This window comes from Poecilia formosa, unplaced genomic scaffold (assembly GCF_000485575.1).
Source record: "Poecilia formosa unplaced genomic scaffold, Poecilia_formosa-5.1.2 Scaffold84, whole genome shotgun sequence".
NCBI lineage: Eukaryota > Metazoa > Chordata > Actinopteri > Cyprinodontiformes > Poeciliidae > Poecilia > Poecilia formosa.
In genome coordinates this window covers 924811-941429 of record NW_006800023.1, presented here as the reverse complement: position 1 = coordinate 941429, position 16619 = coordinate 924811, and the positions used below count along the sequence as shown (strand labels likewise).

Genomic DNA, 16619 nt, shown 5'->3' with positions numbered 1-16619 from the left:
TTGTGCTTATTTGTTCCAAGGAAAAGTGAAAAAAATATATATAAATCCCTTTTTTTTCATATTTATGTTCTTCATTCAAATGTTTTTGTTTTGCTCTCTCTTAATCAAACTACTTGAAAAAATGTTGAATTTCCTCTAGCTGAAGTTAAAACCAACTCTATAATATATATTTCAATTTTGACAACAACCTATTTATTTGAAAACTAATATATTGCGTCGTCATGTTTTGCTGCAATTTGTTTATTTGATGGACAATTTAGAGTTAAATATCAAGCTTTTAGGCGGTATAGAGCTTTTCAGTCTGTTATTTCTGTGATGTTTTGATTTCGGTGTTGCTTTGACGTGTCATACGATGGGAATCACCAGCCAGCGCTGACCCTGACCCCGTTGGACTGACTGATGTCTAAACAGAAAGCGAGAGGACTCTGACAGTTTGGACCTTGTGTTACTGCAACTGCAACTTACATCAAGAGCCAGAAACTGCTGTCTGGAACAGCTTGAAATTGATTTATGAGATCGATATATATGTTACATAAAACATCAGCAAGACTTATAGACAGTTTCTTTATTCTTGCCAAAGATGTCCAGTACTCGTCTGGTAAAATGATCCGGTTGTCCGAGTTGTGGACACTTGAATGTTCTCTAGGTTCAAACGGTGAGTTGAGTTTTTTAAATATGTCACCTGTGCCAAGTCTTGTTTGTACAGCTCTAATATCAAATCAATGCACACATTAGGGAGACGGAGTGGGGATTCATAAATAAAACCAGCCAACGCTTTAATTCAGGAACAAACTGTTTCCGTTGTGACTTATGTTGGGTTATGCAACTCGAGTGCTGCCAGGGGAGTTAAATGCGGCGGGGTTATGGACGGCCAGTGCAATTCTTAGAGTGTGAAAAATGAAAGACAAGTTATGCCTTAAAGAGACTTGGTGAAAAGCTTCTTTGGCAAGAGTGAAAGTGCCTTTGTGTTAGTGATGCTGGCTGTAAGGGTAGTGTTGCAAATGTATAAGTTAGTCTTTGGGTCTCTTTTAACTTTCTATACATGTGTGATTGAAAGTTAGTTAAAATGCAGGAAATTTCAAAGCAAAACTCGGCAAATTATTGACGGTATCACCTGCTTTCTGTCATACCATGTAAATACCTAATGCTATTGTAAAGGAAACACATCATAGTTGTCACATATATATATATATATATTTTTTTGTTTTTTGTTTTTTTTTGTTTAAGCAACAAAATACTGTTTTCACTAAAGAATGCATGTCATTTCTTGTCAGTGCAAACCATTCCGGTGTCTTTATTTGCTGTTTTTCAGAGTTGTCTGTAAATAAGCTCTAAAAGTCAAGTTACTCTGTGGCTGTGCAGTCATGATCAAAACCTTTAAGACAAATGTAGTTGTTCCAGATTTATGGATTCAGTTTTGCTTAATCATTTTTCTTTCAATGTTATATGTTTACCGTACACAGAAGTGGATAATAAACATTTTGTCAGTTCTAAAGGTTTTTACTAAGTAATACATAAAGTTTATACAAAGCATTGCATAAGGTTCTAAGTGGGATTGGGATCTGAATAACGCCCTGGCATTGCAATTTGTCTATTTGAACCACTCAGTTGTCCCTTTTTCCCTGGAACATGCTCCACCACCATGCTGGGGAAAACACTGTTCATCACCACTTTGCTCCTGGACGATGACACTCGGTCATAGCAGTGTTTTAGGGCAAAATTGTGAGCCTGCTCCCTTAGAGGAGAGACAATCCCCAGACTAGAATGCGCTCAGGTACTTCACACAGCGTGGCACAAGATTCATGGTGAGGTTCATAGTTTTCATCTCTGCAGTCCATTTCACAGATGTTACAAGTCGCCTAAAGGATTTTTTTCCCCCTGCAGAAAACAAAACATTTAACCAGTCCTGGTGTTCATTTTGTGTAATATTATTTTCTTCTTGATGTTTCCTTTGGATTGAAGTTGCACCATTGAGGTCCTGATCCCAGCCCACCCAAAGGTTTGATCTTGAACAATCACCACACTGCAGAAGAAACGATCACTCACTCGAATCCGTTTTGCAATAATAACAGTTGCTCAACTTTCTTGGTTTGCTCTCTGCATTGCAAATAAGGGTTTTGGAATTACTGTAATTCATTCACTTGCTAAATAATTGCATTTCACCCTATCTCTCCCCAATTACATTGCTTGCTAATGAATCTTTAAGCTGTCATATTTTGCTTTGTAACAGCACCATATGATGGAAATGTTGGTAAAAGTTGCCATATATACAGAAATGAGCCAAAATCATTGGCTTGTCAGCATACTTCTAAAAAAACATTTTTTTTTTGTATAGATTAATGTGCAGAATTTATTTTGTAGGAATTTAGGCTTAATACATATTAAGTTAGTATTTTTCTCAGGATATTTCTAATAAAGGCATTGACATGAAACTCACACTAGATGTCAGCAACAACCAAACTACAGTTTTTCTCTGTTGCTGAGTTGGTGCATTTCTCAGAACAGAATAGAAATTCTCAAAACTACTTGTTTAATTTTCAAATCAATTTGTTACTTGGACACATCAAAAAAAAAAAAAAAAAATTCAATGTTCCTTTCAACAAATTGCAAAGCTTTTGTACATCATACAGGCTCAGTTCTCTGCTTCTTCCTACATTTTCAATTGCTTTCGTCATGTTGATCAAACGGGTCTTTGTCTCGACCTCCACAATATTTAAGCATTATTTCATTCCATGCAAAATGCTTGAGCAAGTTACTATATGTCAAGCATATATCTAGATATTTCCATTAGATGTTTTTTTCTCTAAATCTGGAAAATTTTCAGAAAAGCCATTGCCTCACCAGTAATGATCATCACCACCCCTCACTGACTTTAGAGTGACACAAGGAACAAAAATTGGAAACAATGGAAGACAAAGGATAGTGCCAAAAAGTGTACTCAGACAGCACTGCTAAAGAAAAAAAAAAAAAGAATGAAGATAATTTAAAATGAGCTGCAGAATATTTGGACAGTCCAAATATTCAGACTTTATTCACCAGACTGCTAGGATAAAGTCTGGTGAGATGCAATCTTTGGATGTCATTTTAAATACCATATTTGGAGAAGAAATAGAACAAATATCCGCAAAAACATTTTCTGGGGTAACGATGGTGATAACACCATCGTTTCCAGCTGTTTTTCTACATATGGAACTGACGTCATGTAATCAAAAGCATGGTGTATATAGAAATGCACAGAGGCATTCTGGGTAAGAAGCTGAAACTGAAATAAATGTTCCAAGTAAAAATAATGATCCCAAACAAACTCACTTTGTTTCTTTTAAGAACAATACAGCAAAAATAAAAGTCTGGAGCCTTTACAATCTAACAAGCCATCTTTGAACTCAGTCCAGCTACAGAAAACTTTAATCACAAATGTTGCATGACCTTAAAAAAAAAAAAAGACAACTTGCTATTTTTAAATATACCAGAGGAAATTGTAATTTTTGAAGAACTTCAACTTAATCTTTGTGTGTGTTTCAAGATAAAGAAAAACAAAACTTTTGCAAAAAGGGGATGGACATTTCATTTCCTGGGATGTTATTTCTGAAAAATGAAATAATAAAAGTCAACTTGTCACGATTTCTTTCAACACTTTGGTTGAGACAGACACCTGGTGTCATAAGAAAGTTCAAAATTAACTTTCTCCCTCACATAAGGCATTTTATGTGAGGGACCCGTCATATGGAAAAGCAGTATGAGAACCAATCAGAATCGTACCTGAGGAAACTTTATTCCTTATAAAAGCCATAAACCTTTTACAGAATCAATTTACAATGACAAAGAAGTAAACAAACATGAGTACGCATGCCTTTGAAAACATACTCCCCCCCAGGCAACGGCACTCATCAAAATCTGTTAAGACCCTAATTCTGTTTACAATTATGTTAGACTGGTGCATGATAGAGGAAGAAATAATGAGCAAAACTTCAATGGAGTGTGTTGGGCTATGTGTGCCGCACGCGTGCAAGAGTGACATTTTCAGTTCATTTTGAATGAACGATGTGGAACTAAACGGCCAGAGAGAGAAAGATACAATGTTTCATTGAATAGATATTACCGTCTCTCTCACAGAGCCTGAAACTGCTGACATTAACAAATCACTTTGTTGGAAAATCAGACATAAAACATTTTAAATCACAGTGTCATTTCAACATACGCGTCCATTATTTTGTAGCTGTAGTGTGCATGTGTGTGTAGTTTCTTTTGTAAGAGCCAGCTGACGATTCCTAAAGAAAGTAACTGCACAGCAGCCGAGAGAGAAAAGAGACTGCAGAACCAGCGCTTTTCTGCAATCGCTGATTAAATCAAACAGCCTAGAAGCCAAATAAAACCTTATTTAATTACTTTACATCAACAGACAATTAATTTAAAATCTTGCCAGTCTTCCATTAAGCCTGAATTAAACTTTAGCGGCAAAGTTAGCGATGGTTATTCTAACACCTGGCTGTAAATGTCCTGTAAGCGATAACAAAAGAAAGCAAAATTGTCCACTGGGAGTTCTAATGGAGGTGGATCCATTCAGAGAAAACGAGTCAGATGGGTTTAAATGAACCCAAAGCAACACAAACATCAGGTAAATGATCTGAGAAAAAGAAAGCAAGAGCCATCTGTTTATTGACAACCCCAAAGCTGTTTTTAATCACCAAGTCTTGCATTAAAACTTTCTGGAGAAAGAGCATCCGTCACTGATTACAGGACAAACTAACTGCTGGCCAAACAGCCAAATGGAAAAGACATTTCCAAACTGCATTTCTAGCCCTTCCAAAGACAGATTACCATAGTTCTTTGGGCCAAGTTGTGGCCTTCCCAGTATCATAATAAATATCTTCTCATAAATACACGTCCAATGAACTTTAAGGCAATATGCATAACAACGTGAGGAAATTCTGCCTTTTTGCCTTTGTGTGTGTAGAATAGTGTATGCAGCTTTTAAACAATGACAAAACTAGTGCATCCGACAAGAGTCCGTATCAAACAGTTTTGAGTTGCACCAGCTTAGAATCTGAACAATAACACAGCAGAGAACTAATCCACTCCCAGAGCTCGAAGTTGTCTCTCGATCTCGTCGTCGGAAATGGTGGCGCCTTTGGAGGAGGCAGCGGCGGCACCGGGGACGTTCTTTCCTGCAGCTGGTGCTCTGACCATCTGAAACCAGAAGATTGGCAGGAAATCCCATCAGCAGGAAGAATTATTAAACAATCACACAGCCTTTTTTAAAAATCACCAAGTATAAAGGATTGCTTTCCCACCCTACCAGAAAAATAAGTAAAAAATACAATTGACAATAGGTGAGCTGTATCTGTTATACAATAAGATATTTTTCTTTGAGATGACAGCTTCAGAGATTTTAGAAAACTAATGTGTGAGAAGACGTGGCAACTTTGTACAAAAAAAAAAAAAAAAATCATAAATGCTGCTGTATTTTAGAGAGTTTATAGCTGATTCCAGTGTCGGCACATATTGCAGCCAAATCTTTGATGGTAAACCATCCAGTGTTGCAGCCTTTTGTGACACAGAATACCTGGTATTGTACAAGTGCTTTGAAATTTTAAAGCATAAAATACGATGCAACAAAAATGAAAAAAAGGAGAAATAATTTTCTCGTATGAAACACTGTTAGCACATTTCTACTACTTTAAACTGAACAATTTTGTTTTCTCCACCTTAATGAGCTCCACGCTTTGCCGGAGCTCTGATGAAAGATTTTTCCTTTCAGTATTTTATAGACAAAGAATAATATTATCAAGCTGTCTCTATGTTCACTGCAGCTGTGGGTACATTTATTGGACGACGTGTGGATTTCTGCAGTGTGCAGAGAGGTAATAATTCATGTAGCCCCCCAGGGGGAGCCAGACACACAGCAGACGGAAAGCGTGGCAGTAACATGGCTTGAGCCTGAAGAGCTGTAGGCGAGCCCCACCGTGCGGCAGCTGTTATGCATTTTAACAGCGATAAAAGAAAAGCCATGTGGAGAGTGTGTTGTTTTTGTAGCCAAGAGCTTTTACCTCATTTAGAAAAGACAGGCTTGTAAAAATCAGCAGAAAACCCGTTTCTTTTTATCCTCCCAAAAATGTTTGCGATTCTCCTTTAGGTAATGATGAGAGCATAAGGGCTTAAATGTATTAGAGTAACTTCAAATAGACGACATCAGAGTCGGTGTCTTACCTTCCCTGAGATCTCGATGCCGATCTCATCCAGGACCTGGTTGACAATGTCCTGAGATTCTTCTTCATCCCCAGATTCATCAAAAATGTCATCTAAAGTGTCGTTGACTGGACAGATACAGATATAGGGAGGGGGAATAAAAAGACAAACACAAAATTTAAAAGTCAAATTGAAACTTTCATCTTGATTTTTATTTACTTGTATCTATTACCAAACATACATTCTCATATTAACCCTCTAAATCTTTGTGAAAAGCTTATAAACACCACATGCGTTTGTGCACCATGTGCGCTTACTCATGTCCTCGGTCATCCCCATCTTCATGTTCTCCTTCTGGAAGTCCTGCATGGTTTTCAGTGTCTTCTGCGGATCCATTTTCTTATTCACGGCCTGCATTGTCTTCAAACGACAGAAAGGAAGTGAGATAAAATCTCTTTCAGCTTTCTTGAAAGAGCAGTGCAGACTGTAAAAACTGCTCAAAGAGGCATAAAAATACTTTCATGCTTGGTTTGTTAGAATACTTGCCCAGCTGATCAAGAAGAAATGGGCTGTTTTAAAAGAATAAATAAAGCCAAAACTTACTAATCACTACGTTTCCATAAAGAATTGGGTGTTTTTTAATAAAAACACCCAATTTTTATTGGAATGACTTTAGAATGACTTTAGTGGAAAACTACCGTATTTTATTAACTGTAAGTCGCTCCAGAGTACAAGTTACATCAATAAAAAATGTGTCATGAAGGGGAAGAAAAAAAACAAACAAAAAAAAAAAAACATACACAAGTAGCAGGACCAGCCAAGCTAGGAACAATGTCTAACTTACAGTCAGGAAAATACGGTATTGGTTTGGTTTTAGATAAGAGGCTGTACGTCTCGTACTGCCTCCATTGTTGCAGAGATAAGAGCAGCAGGTAGGTCTAAACACAGACTGATCCTTTCCATGTCATACAAACATAAATGTGACCCACTTGGGTCACTGAGGATGACATCATACCCAAGATCTTATCTCCTGCTGACTGACGCACTTTTCCATTGGTTCAAATATTTCTCTCTCTTTCCATCATAGAGAACTGCACCCATATATTTGTGTCAAAATAAACTTAGTGCATATATTAAGCTGTTAATATTTTTGTCTTAAAGCGATCACACCTCATCACCCTCCATTAATCTGAAGCCTAATTACATTTAACCTGTCAGTGTGTGGTTGTACAATACTTCGCTCCTGGCCATTAAATGCTTGTCACACTTCATTAACAATAATGCTGGGACTTCCCTTAAAACACATATAGCTTGTATAATAACCATTTTCTTATAAATGTTTCCATTAAGACAAAAAAAAGTCAAGACAAAAAAAAATAAAAAATCCCCAAAAAACAAGTGATAATTTTTCTTGGTGTTTATATGTACAATATGTGAGTGGAAGTAATTCCTAAACATTTAGCACATCTGACCTCAGAGCAGCTAATATGGTGTAGGATTTTACCTTGGCTGTGGTAGACATGGCTCCAGCCATCTTCATTTGAGAGTTCATGACTTTAGTTTGCGTTGACATGGAGGTAACCTTGGAGCTCACAGCGTACGTCCGGTTCTTCTGCTTCCTAAGCTGAACTAACTGCTTGGCAAGAATCTTACAAGCCTCCTTGTTGCCACTTTTAGCCATTTTCTTGATCTCCAACTCCTGGAGAGAGAGAAAAAGAAAAATAAATAAATAAATAAGCACGAGGCCAAGTACAATCTTAATTTGTTTTCTCCTCGAACATGGTTTTCAATGGTTTTGACTGGAACTTTGAAGTTTTTGTTTTCTAATTTTTCTTAATATTCTTGTCAATTCAGACCTACCCTCAAGATATTAGTTGTTGTTCCATAAATAAAATAAATATCTTCAGACACACTTCACATTTTATATGTGTTTGTATTCATAAATCTCTCCAGACCGACAGAGATGTTTATAAATAAAGACGCCATAAATACCGTCTTTTAGATCAAATACTATTCGCTGGCAAGCCAAGCCAAGCATTTAGCTTCAGTAAACATGAGGAAATATGCTGCTGCCTTCACAGATTGTGTGTGTGGGCCTGAGAGTGTGAGAGCATCCCAAGAGATGAGGCAGAAGCTGAGGGTTACAGTAAGCTAGCCGGTCCCTCGGCTCCAGAGTGTATTGTTTATTTCTTGCATGCTGAAAGCATGGAAGAAATAACTAATAATAAATGATTTATATTTGATACAGTCATAAAAAAAACACTCCACTCAGCTATTTTCTTCGGCCTCTTAACACAAAACATTAATGGACTGTCATTTATCAAATGCATTAAGTTCAGTTCATATTTGTTGATCTGTAAATAATTTAAATGCAAAAATTGGGGCTGAACTGTAAGGAAATAAGCTGCATTACCAACTGCAATGTCAGAAAAGCTCAACATATCAACAAAGAAAAAGTGGGGAAGAAAGCACTGTTGGTAGTATTGATTGGAGTCTGAATATCTAGAGGAGAGCCTTGTTGTGATGGATAGCTCCTCCCTCCTAAACACGATCTAATGCAGCACTCAGCTGGGAGGCTGTTGTGCTTTTCCTGAAGCAGTCTAAATGTACGATGCTGTTTATTTATTTTTTTACCATCTGCAGAAAACATTAGTAAATGCTTTCAATTTTTTTAACAAGCTGTTATCCAGAACTGAATGATTTTCAGCTTAATAAGCCTTTACCTCTGCCCATGTGGTCAGAAACTCAAAAATCCTACCTTTCTCCAGTCAGTGAACACACCTAAGTGCTATCAACAACAACACATTTTGGCATAGAGGTTACTGGGTGAAGACTCAGCTATTTTTAGAATAAGTGAAGTCTGTAGGAGGCATGAGGGCCGTTCAGCTCCAACAAAGAGCTAAACTTTGGTAGATGATGATCAGTTCACTCCTTTGCCATGTCTGAGTTTTTACAGAAAAAAAATTACGTATTTAGCAGCTCTATGTTATACTTTTAAACACTGATACAGAAAGCAGAGTTTTTTTAATGACAGATATCCTCAGAAATCAAAACTTGAACTTAAATTATTAGAAAAAAAACAGTTTTTGATAACTTTTTTTAAAATATAAATAAATATAAAGATTCAGTTGTCAGTGTGGTTACATTTTATTGTGCTGTTGTAATGTCTATTGCTCTCAGAAAAAAAAAATACAGTTTATAATCAAATTCAAACTTGGGAATTTTTGTTAAGTCAACGGTTTTATGCAGAAAGAAATGACTACCCATCCCTAAAAGATAATGCACAGAGAATGTTTATAGTTGCTAGCTGTACGAACCGTGCTCATAATCTGATAAATTAATAATTTATTCATTAAATTATCCTGTCTTTGTTTTAAATGAGTGAAACTCTACCATTACTCTCTGACAAACTCACTGAATGACTCCTCTACTCCTAATCTAAATAATTAATGACAGTTCATGGCTAAAAGGCGTGAATTAAACATTTTTGAACACTGGTCGTACAGTTCTTAAAGACAAATCAAAATGGGGTAATTGGTTTTGGAAGGTCGTGGCTTTGTAAAAAGTGAGCATTAGCTTCCAATCTGAAAAATAAGTTGTCCAAAAATAAACAAAGAGAGCTGCTCAAACAGAATCAAAGTTAATTTGGCCCTCCTTAACTTTATGGCAAATAAAAAGCAATAAAGCTGGCACGCAGCATAAATCCACCTCAATAAATATTAATACGCATATATGAAGACTTTTACTTTGACTGTAAAATTTGACTCATTTTAACACATCCATTTCATTTTGCTCTTATGTTCCCTTGTGTAAATAGAATATACATCATAATAAGACATACTTTGAATCTTTGGTTCTCTGCCGCTTTTAATAAAGGCTGTGCCTATAAATCTGAGAGTGGGCACATTTTCTTATTGGAAGCACAATGGGGGACCCTTATGATTGTGCTAACTTGCAGATTAAGGTAATTTTCATTTGTCAACCAGGATCCTTTTAATTCAGGGTGTACAACAAAGCTTTTAAAGACCAGACTAATTAGCGGAAAGCATTAATGAAGAACAAAAATGGGGTTCCCAAGGGAGGTAATTATGTCCCACACGATATTTACTTAATACAGCTAAATGAGGAAGACACTCTACGCTTCTTTCATCTTACTGAAACGAAGTAAGTTTACGTACAGCCGTACGTTAACGTACGGCTGTACATGTAACGTACAGCCGTACGTTACATGTGGCCTCATGGAGCGAGCGTGTGCATTTTGCTTGCCTGGAGCAAAGCCCCCACATTGGCTCATTCTCTTCTTTTCACTTAGATCCATGAGCCACTTGGGTTTAGTCCTTAGTGGTGAAAGGGAGATTTAAACGGATTTCTAGGACTTTTTCTGTATGCATCATCTGCTGGAGGTCCTCGAAGCTTTGATGCAATATGTAGAAATCTAACAAAAATGCTCTGCATGGACATTGTTTCTTACTTTCCATTTCTTGAACTTTATTGGTTAGTGTGTGTGAATTCTGACCATTTGTTTCTCTTGTTTCTCCAGCGCTGCTCGGTCCCTGGTGATCTGTCTCTGAGTGCTTCGCAGCTCCTTAGACTGTTCCTTGATGACGTCTTTCGAAAATGTAAAAACAAGTAAGACAGCAAGGCAGAATTATTAAAGTTAAAACAAAAGCCAACATATGAAAATATGCACTTCACTTGCTTTCACAAACAGATGCAAACCATCAAACATTCTTTTGACAATGATAAACACTCTTAAAATACATAAATACATGTTCGTTAGATAAAAGCTAACTAGAAAAATAGGTAAATTAACCTTTTGTTAGTTACTTATTTCATAAAAAAAAGAAAAAGGGAAAAAAAAAAACATACACAAAAGAAAAAGCAAACACTTCTCATCTCTTACAATAAAGTCAATGGTCTGCAGCATGGCTACTGAAAGAAATCTAAAGCACAATAGTTTTAACCTTTGCAGTAGGCTTGTTTGATTGTCTTTGTCTATTGCATCCAAAATACCACAGCAAGACCAGCAACACACTGAATACACACCGACAACTGTGGCAACTGCTCTGGCAGCTGACACCAAGACTGAATCAGTCAGCTCCAAGCAGCATCATGTGAAATATTGCACAATCCTGAAGTCACACAATGAGAGCTGACTAATCAGAACAAAACAATCAGGATAATTCACACGGCTACCAGGTTAAAAAAACAAACAAACAAAAAAAAACATTTATTTGAGATTGTCAATTCAAAGTCTAAGTGGGCATGCTTTTGAATTTTAATTATGTTTTATCATTTCTTAAAATGAATGAATATATGCATTTAAAGAAGGAGAATTTTGTGATTTTAAAAATGAAAAAAAGAACAAAAAATCAAGAACACGCCTAATAAACAGAAAAAAACCAATTTGCTTTAGAATATAAATGTTGATCTGATCTTCTGTTATTAGAGCACCATCATAACTAAATATTATAATAGTTATTTCAATAAAAAAAAAAATTACAAAATATAATTTAGGAGTATAAAAGCAAAAAAAAAGACAGCTTTACACAAGTTCTTAAGCTTTATTTCATAACTGAATGACATCCTGAGAAAGCAGCATTGAACGGCCAAATAAAGCCGATTCTTTCAAAGTCAGCAAACGATAAACTAGTTAGAATCACATCACTACAGTGGACCACTTGTAGGGATGATGCATAAGTGCGTATAAGGTGACGTGCCGCCAACGTATCAAAGTGGGAGGGATATCATCCTACAAATATGTGCGATCTTTCCCCCCCATCACCAACCATGGGAAGTAAATTTAAAAATCGGCCAGAAACCCCTCCGACGACCAGACACAGGGCAAGAAAAAAAAAAAAAATCCAAAAACTCTCTGTCCGGAGAATGAAAGGGTGAGGGAAGACTCAGGAAATGCATGAGACAAGAAACGTCAAAAAAAAAAAAAGAGAAAAAGAAAAGCCAGCATTAAAGAAGATCTGTTGACAGCTCAACATACTGTGAAGGTAAGGGAGCACAGTGAGTACAGTATGCAGATTGTTGCTGTGGGTGAGGCTGCAATGACAGGGATGGGAGGAGTAAGCAAGCAATGCTGTGTAAAGATTTTCCTACTCCTGCTATGCCTTTTTTTCCCCATTGAGCCTGGATCTATAGTTTAATTCAGATTTTCATACATCATTTTTTCTTATTTTATTTTACAAAAAGTGAAGAAGTGGATATTAGATTTTTATGTTCTATTTGGGAAAGAATAATTGATTTGTACATTTTTAGGAAAAATGTGTCAGATTTTCCATATTGACTCTGAATGGCTGATTGTCTTGCCTGAAGAAATTATTAAAATATTCATACTGAAAGGCTTTCAAGAATCGGGTTACTAAAATTAATAGGTTAGAGGATGACGGCATGCCAAGACGTCATAGTTAAACAACCCTTCAAATTCATTACGCAATTGTAATTTTCCCTCTCTTGTTCCTTATTGTAGTCCTTCTGTACTAAAAACCCAGTTAGCAAAACCAAGTTTAAGCAGAATTATTAATGGTAAATGTTATGTCTGAAATAAAAAATAGAAACGTAACCACAAACGTAAGTGTTCAAAACATTCGACTGAGGACTATTTGTAAATATCCGGTGTTTTGTCATTGAATATACTTTTAGCATATTCAATGACATTCATTTTGGGCCATTTGTTTTGTATTCCAATTAATGTACATAAAATCACATTTTCTAAGTTTGAGTGACAATAAAAACATCCTCTTCGTACAACCTCAAATAATAAGTTTACTTTTATTCCTCGGTTATGTGGTGAGAAACCCAGAAGTTCTTTGACGTTTTTAAGTCATTTGTTTGCATTTTAACTATCACATTCCTATCCTAGGTTATTTCCTTGAATCCGGGTAGTTTGGGAGCCTTTCGACGCTTTCTCCAGGTTAGTAACGTGACTGGTGACTCAACAAAACCAACAACAGGTTCAACGAGTTATTTGGGGATAGCTAATTCAAACGGGAAGAACACATAGGCTGAAAACAAACGGGCTAAAAACAAGTTAGCTAGCTTTTGTAACACAGAACAAACTTACCATCGACAGTCTTCTTCTTGAAGAGGGAAGCCATGTCTCTACTCTGTATATAACTAACTATAGAAATTAAATTCAAACCGTGTACTTTAAACAGTACTAATTCCTTTCGTCTATACCGTCAGCACAGGACGGTACGTCTGCTTTACCAGCCTTCGTTTCCTGGTTGACTTCTGCTGTCGGGAGTTCCTCCCTCAGCTGGCGTCACGGCGGGACCTTTGTGCTGCTTTCAAGTGTACCGCGGAAAAGTCTATTTCATCTGAATATGTTTGCCAAAAATGCCAAATTAAAAAAAGAATAACAATAAGTTCGAGCTATTTTTGGGTGGTAAAGATGAAATTAAACTATTTTTTGTGTTGGTATCTTATCTCTACCTTCTGAACTAAAAACCAGTTAGAAAAAACCGTTGGGGATTTAAGCATTGTTGTTACTACCGTCAATTATTTTAATGATAACAGTAATTAAAAAAAAAACCCTCTCATGAAAGTATCATCAGTTGTTGAACAGAACAGTCAATGTACTGTTTTCAGAATTACAAAGAATAACTGACAAATCTAGTCTGCTATTTTGGATAAGTTGTTTTCATAATTCTCTTTGACATCATACTCCTTGTGTCTCTTGAATGCAGCAAATAGACGGAAGTCTATTAATGATATAACAGAAATGTGCCCTTTTTATCTGGATAAAAAGGCTAAGAAAGCAAATGAAGTCAAGTCAGCTAAATGTATCAATCTTCCCAATATGACCTTTGCAACTTTGTTTCTGTACCTTTTCTATATTCACAGGAATTGACATAAAGCACATAATCATATTTGGTGAACTTATTCACATTTTGTCCAGTTACAACTCATCAGTGTGGAAGAGGAGAAATGAGTTGTTGTTTTACTGTTACTTTTACACATAGTCTGAAAAAACTTAATGCATTTGAATAAAACCCACTCCAATGTCTATACCATTTATCCTTGCAGGGTCAAAGATTTGGGCGAGTGCCTAGACAGGTTCCCAGTCCATCACAAAGCATCCCTTAGACACTGAAGACAAATTACCATGCTCAGCAACTGACTCTTACCTAAGGGCAATTTAGAAAGACCAATTAACATAACAGTGATTTTTTTGGACTGTATAAAGAAACTAGATTACTCATGTATGCAAAGGGAGAATACAGAAACTCCATTCAGAATGACCCCAGGTTTTTAGTGTATCAGCAGTAAAAGCTGATACACGATACAGCCCTAAATGACCAACATTGTAAAATTTGTATTAAAAGATAAAGAAATTTTGAAATCAATATTATTTTAAAATTTTGTCCACATTACGTGCTACTTTATGTTCTAGACTATTACATAAAATCCCAGCAAAATGCCTGTAACACAACAAAATGCGATAACATTCAAGGGATACGAATACAATTTATCTAGAAAATCACAGCCAGTTACACACAAAAAGATAATACACCTAAAGTACATACTGTAGGTGGGCAGTGCTTAAATGCTGAGCTGAAGTCAGCAACATTTGCAGGTGAGTCGACAAGAGTCAGAACAAGTTAAACAAGTTAAGTTTGGATAGCTCAGTGCCGGTGACATCAGTGCAACTAAAAATAATTAGCTTCTTTTTCCTACAGAGCATGTGTACATTACATTTATTTGTGTTTGAGCACAGAGCAGTGAAGTGGCTTCCCTTTTTGAAGACAGTCCATGAAATTCCCAGTAGAGCAGTATCACATATTGCATTCCAAATTTCATTTCTTGCCTTTTTATCGCCAGAAGAGAGCTAAACTATCCAGTCTGGTTTGTATTCATATATTCCTTTTTTTCCTGTGTCATATTAACACTGAGAGGAAGTTTGTGTGGGACAAATGGGACTCTTGAACCATAACCAACTCAATTTTGTGTTTTGGTTAGAACAGGAATGAATGCAAGAGACAGAAGACAAGCCGTAAAAGCGTGTGGGGACGCATCCTGGAACGATGTGAGACGCCAAGGGTGACTTTGAAAGAGGAAGATGGGTAGCCCTCAGCACTTTTCCCTGATCTCCAAGGAGGGCAGTATGTGTGAATGCACAGTTGCCTCTGTGCATCGGCATGTTGTCCTGAGGCATTACTCTTGTTAAGGTTATTAGAGAAGATGTTTAGCACTAATCAGAGGAGGGCCAAAGGGACCACAGCTAAATGGTCTCATCATCAAAGGGCCCTGGTGGTGATAAATCTAGCCCCAAGCATTGAGAGGTCCGGCTGAAAGTGTAGGTGCAAAATCAGTACCTAGAAATTGAATTTGGTCATTTTTTATCTGCTTTGTGGACAAATTGCTATTTTATCAAAACAATGAAGTACTCAATCATATTGAGGATTTTTTTTAGTTTTAATTATTACTCTTATATTTTAAGCTTGTTCCTTTTTCAATGTAACAAAGGATAAAAAAAGAAACAATGGAAACGTGAGGAAACATGTCCATCCTTATTTTTCTTTGTTCACTGCTTTTATAGATCGGATTGTTTCCTACTTTCTCCACTTAGTTTTTTTTTCCAGTAAACCCATTCTCTTCCTTCACCGGGTGATCTAGCCTCGAGCAAACTAGAACGTAATGCTAAGGCACTAACTACAGTGTGTCTGCACACAGACCCAGCAGAGAGAAAGAAACAATCATGTGTGAAATTAGATTTCTCCACAAACAGAGGGGAGTCAGAGCCATAAAGTACACCAAGCTCCTCGGCTTTGAGGGATCAGCCAAAAATAAATAAATAAATAAATAAAAAATTGTACAAATACCTTCACTTGATGATTTTTGCAATTATTTCTCTGATGTTTCTTTTGCTTCTCTTTTCTGGTTCAAACTCATTGACAGATGCTTAGATATGAGCCCAATTATGTCCTAACAATAATAATAATTAAAAAAAAAAAATAGTTAAATGTTTCAAACCACTTTAAGTGGGATTGTTTGTAGGTGTAATTTGAGCACCAAATTTAAAAAATTTTCCCAAGGTCTCTTGCACGAGTATTTTTACTTGTTGAATCTTTTCGCATTTTATAATTTCGCAAGTATAAGCAATTATTTTAATAGAAAAGAATTATGTAGCCAAAAGTAGAAGAAAAGTGATAGTTTTCAAACGTTTACAAAAATCTATTCTAACCTAATCTAAGTTGTGACATAACGCAATCAGCCAAGTGTTGTCAAATTGAATAATAAAGGGAACTTGTCTGCATTGTTTGATAACTATGATTAAAATAGAAAGTTTATAATTGAATTTAAATTTGTCAGTACAAAGAATAGAATATTTGTTGTGAACTTGGGCTGCATAGATAAACTGAATTCAATTATTTGCACTCAGCCCCCCTTTCCATTTCACAAACTAAATGTACAAATGT

The 16619-nt window shown here is 36.3% G+C and overlaps 1 protein-coding gene and 1 long non-coding RNA gene across 2 annotated transcripts; one reads left to right on the top strand and one right to left on the bottom strand.

Moving 5' to 3' along the window:
• Window positions 1-3747: 3747 nt before the first annotated feature.
• Window positions 3748-13674, bottom strand: chmp2ba (charged multivesicular body protein 2Ba). Its single transcript, XM_007557132.2, has 6 exons — window positions 13262-13674; window positions 10703-10794; window positions 7691-7885; window positions 6504-6606; window positions 6208-6314; window positions 3748-5187 (listed from the first exon to the last, which is right to left on the bottom strand). The coding sequence occupies exons 1-6, from the start codon at window positions 13293-13295 to the stop codon at window positions 5068-5070; spliced, it is 651 nt and encodes a 216-aa protein (XP_007557194.1). The 5' UTR covers window positions 13296-13674; the 3' UTR covers window positions 3748-5067.
• Window positions 11754-16027, top strand: LOC107836792 (uncharacterized). The gene is made up of 3 exons (XR_001662748.1): window positions 11754-12191; window positions 13061-13111; window positions 15160-16027. It is a non-coding gene; the product is annotated as an uncharacterized LOC107836792 (long non-coding RNA).
• The last annotated feature ends 592 nt before the right edge of the window (window positions 16028-16619 follow it).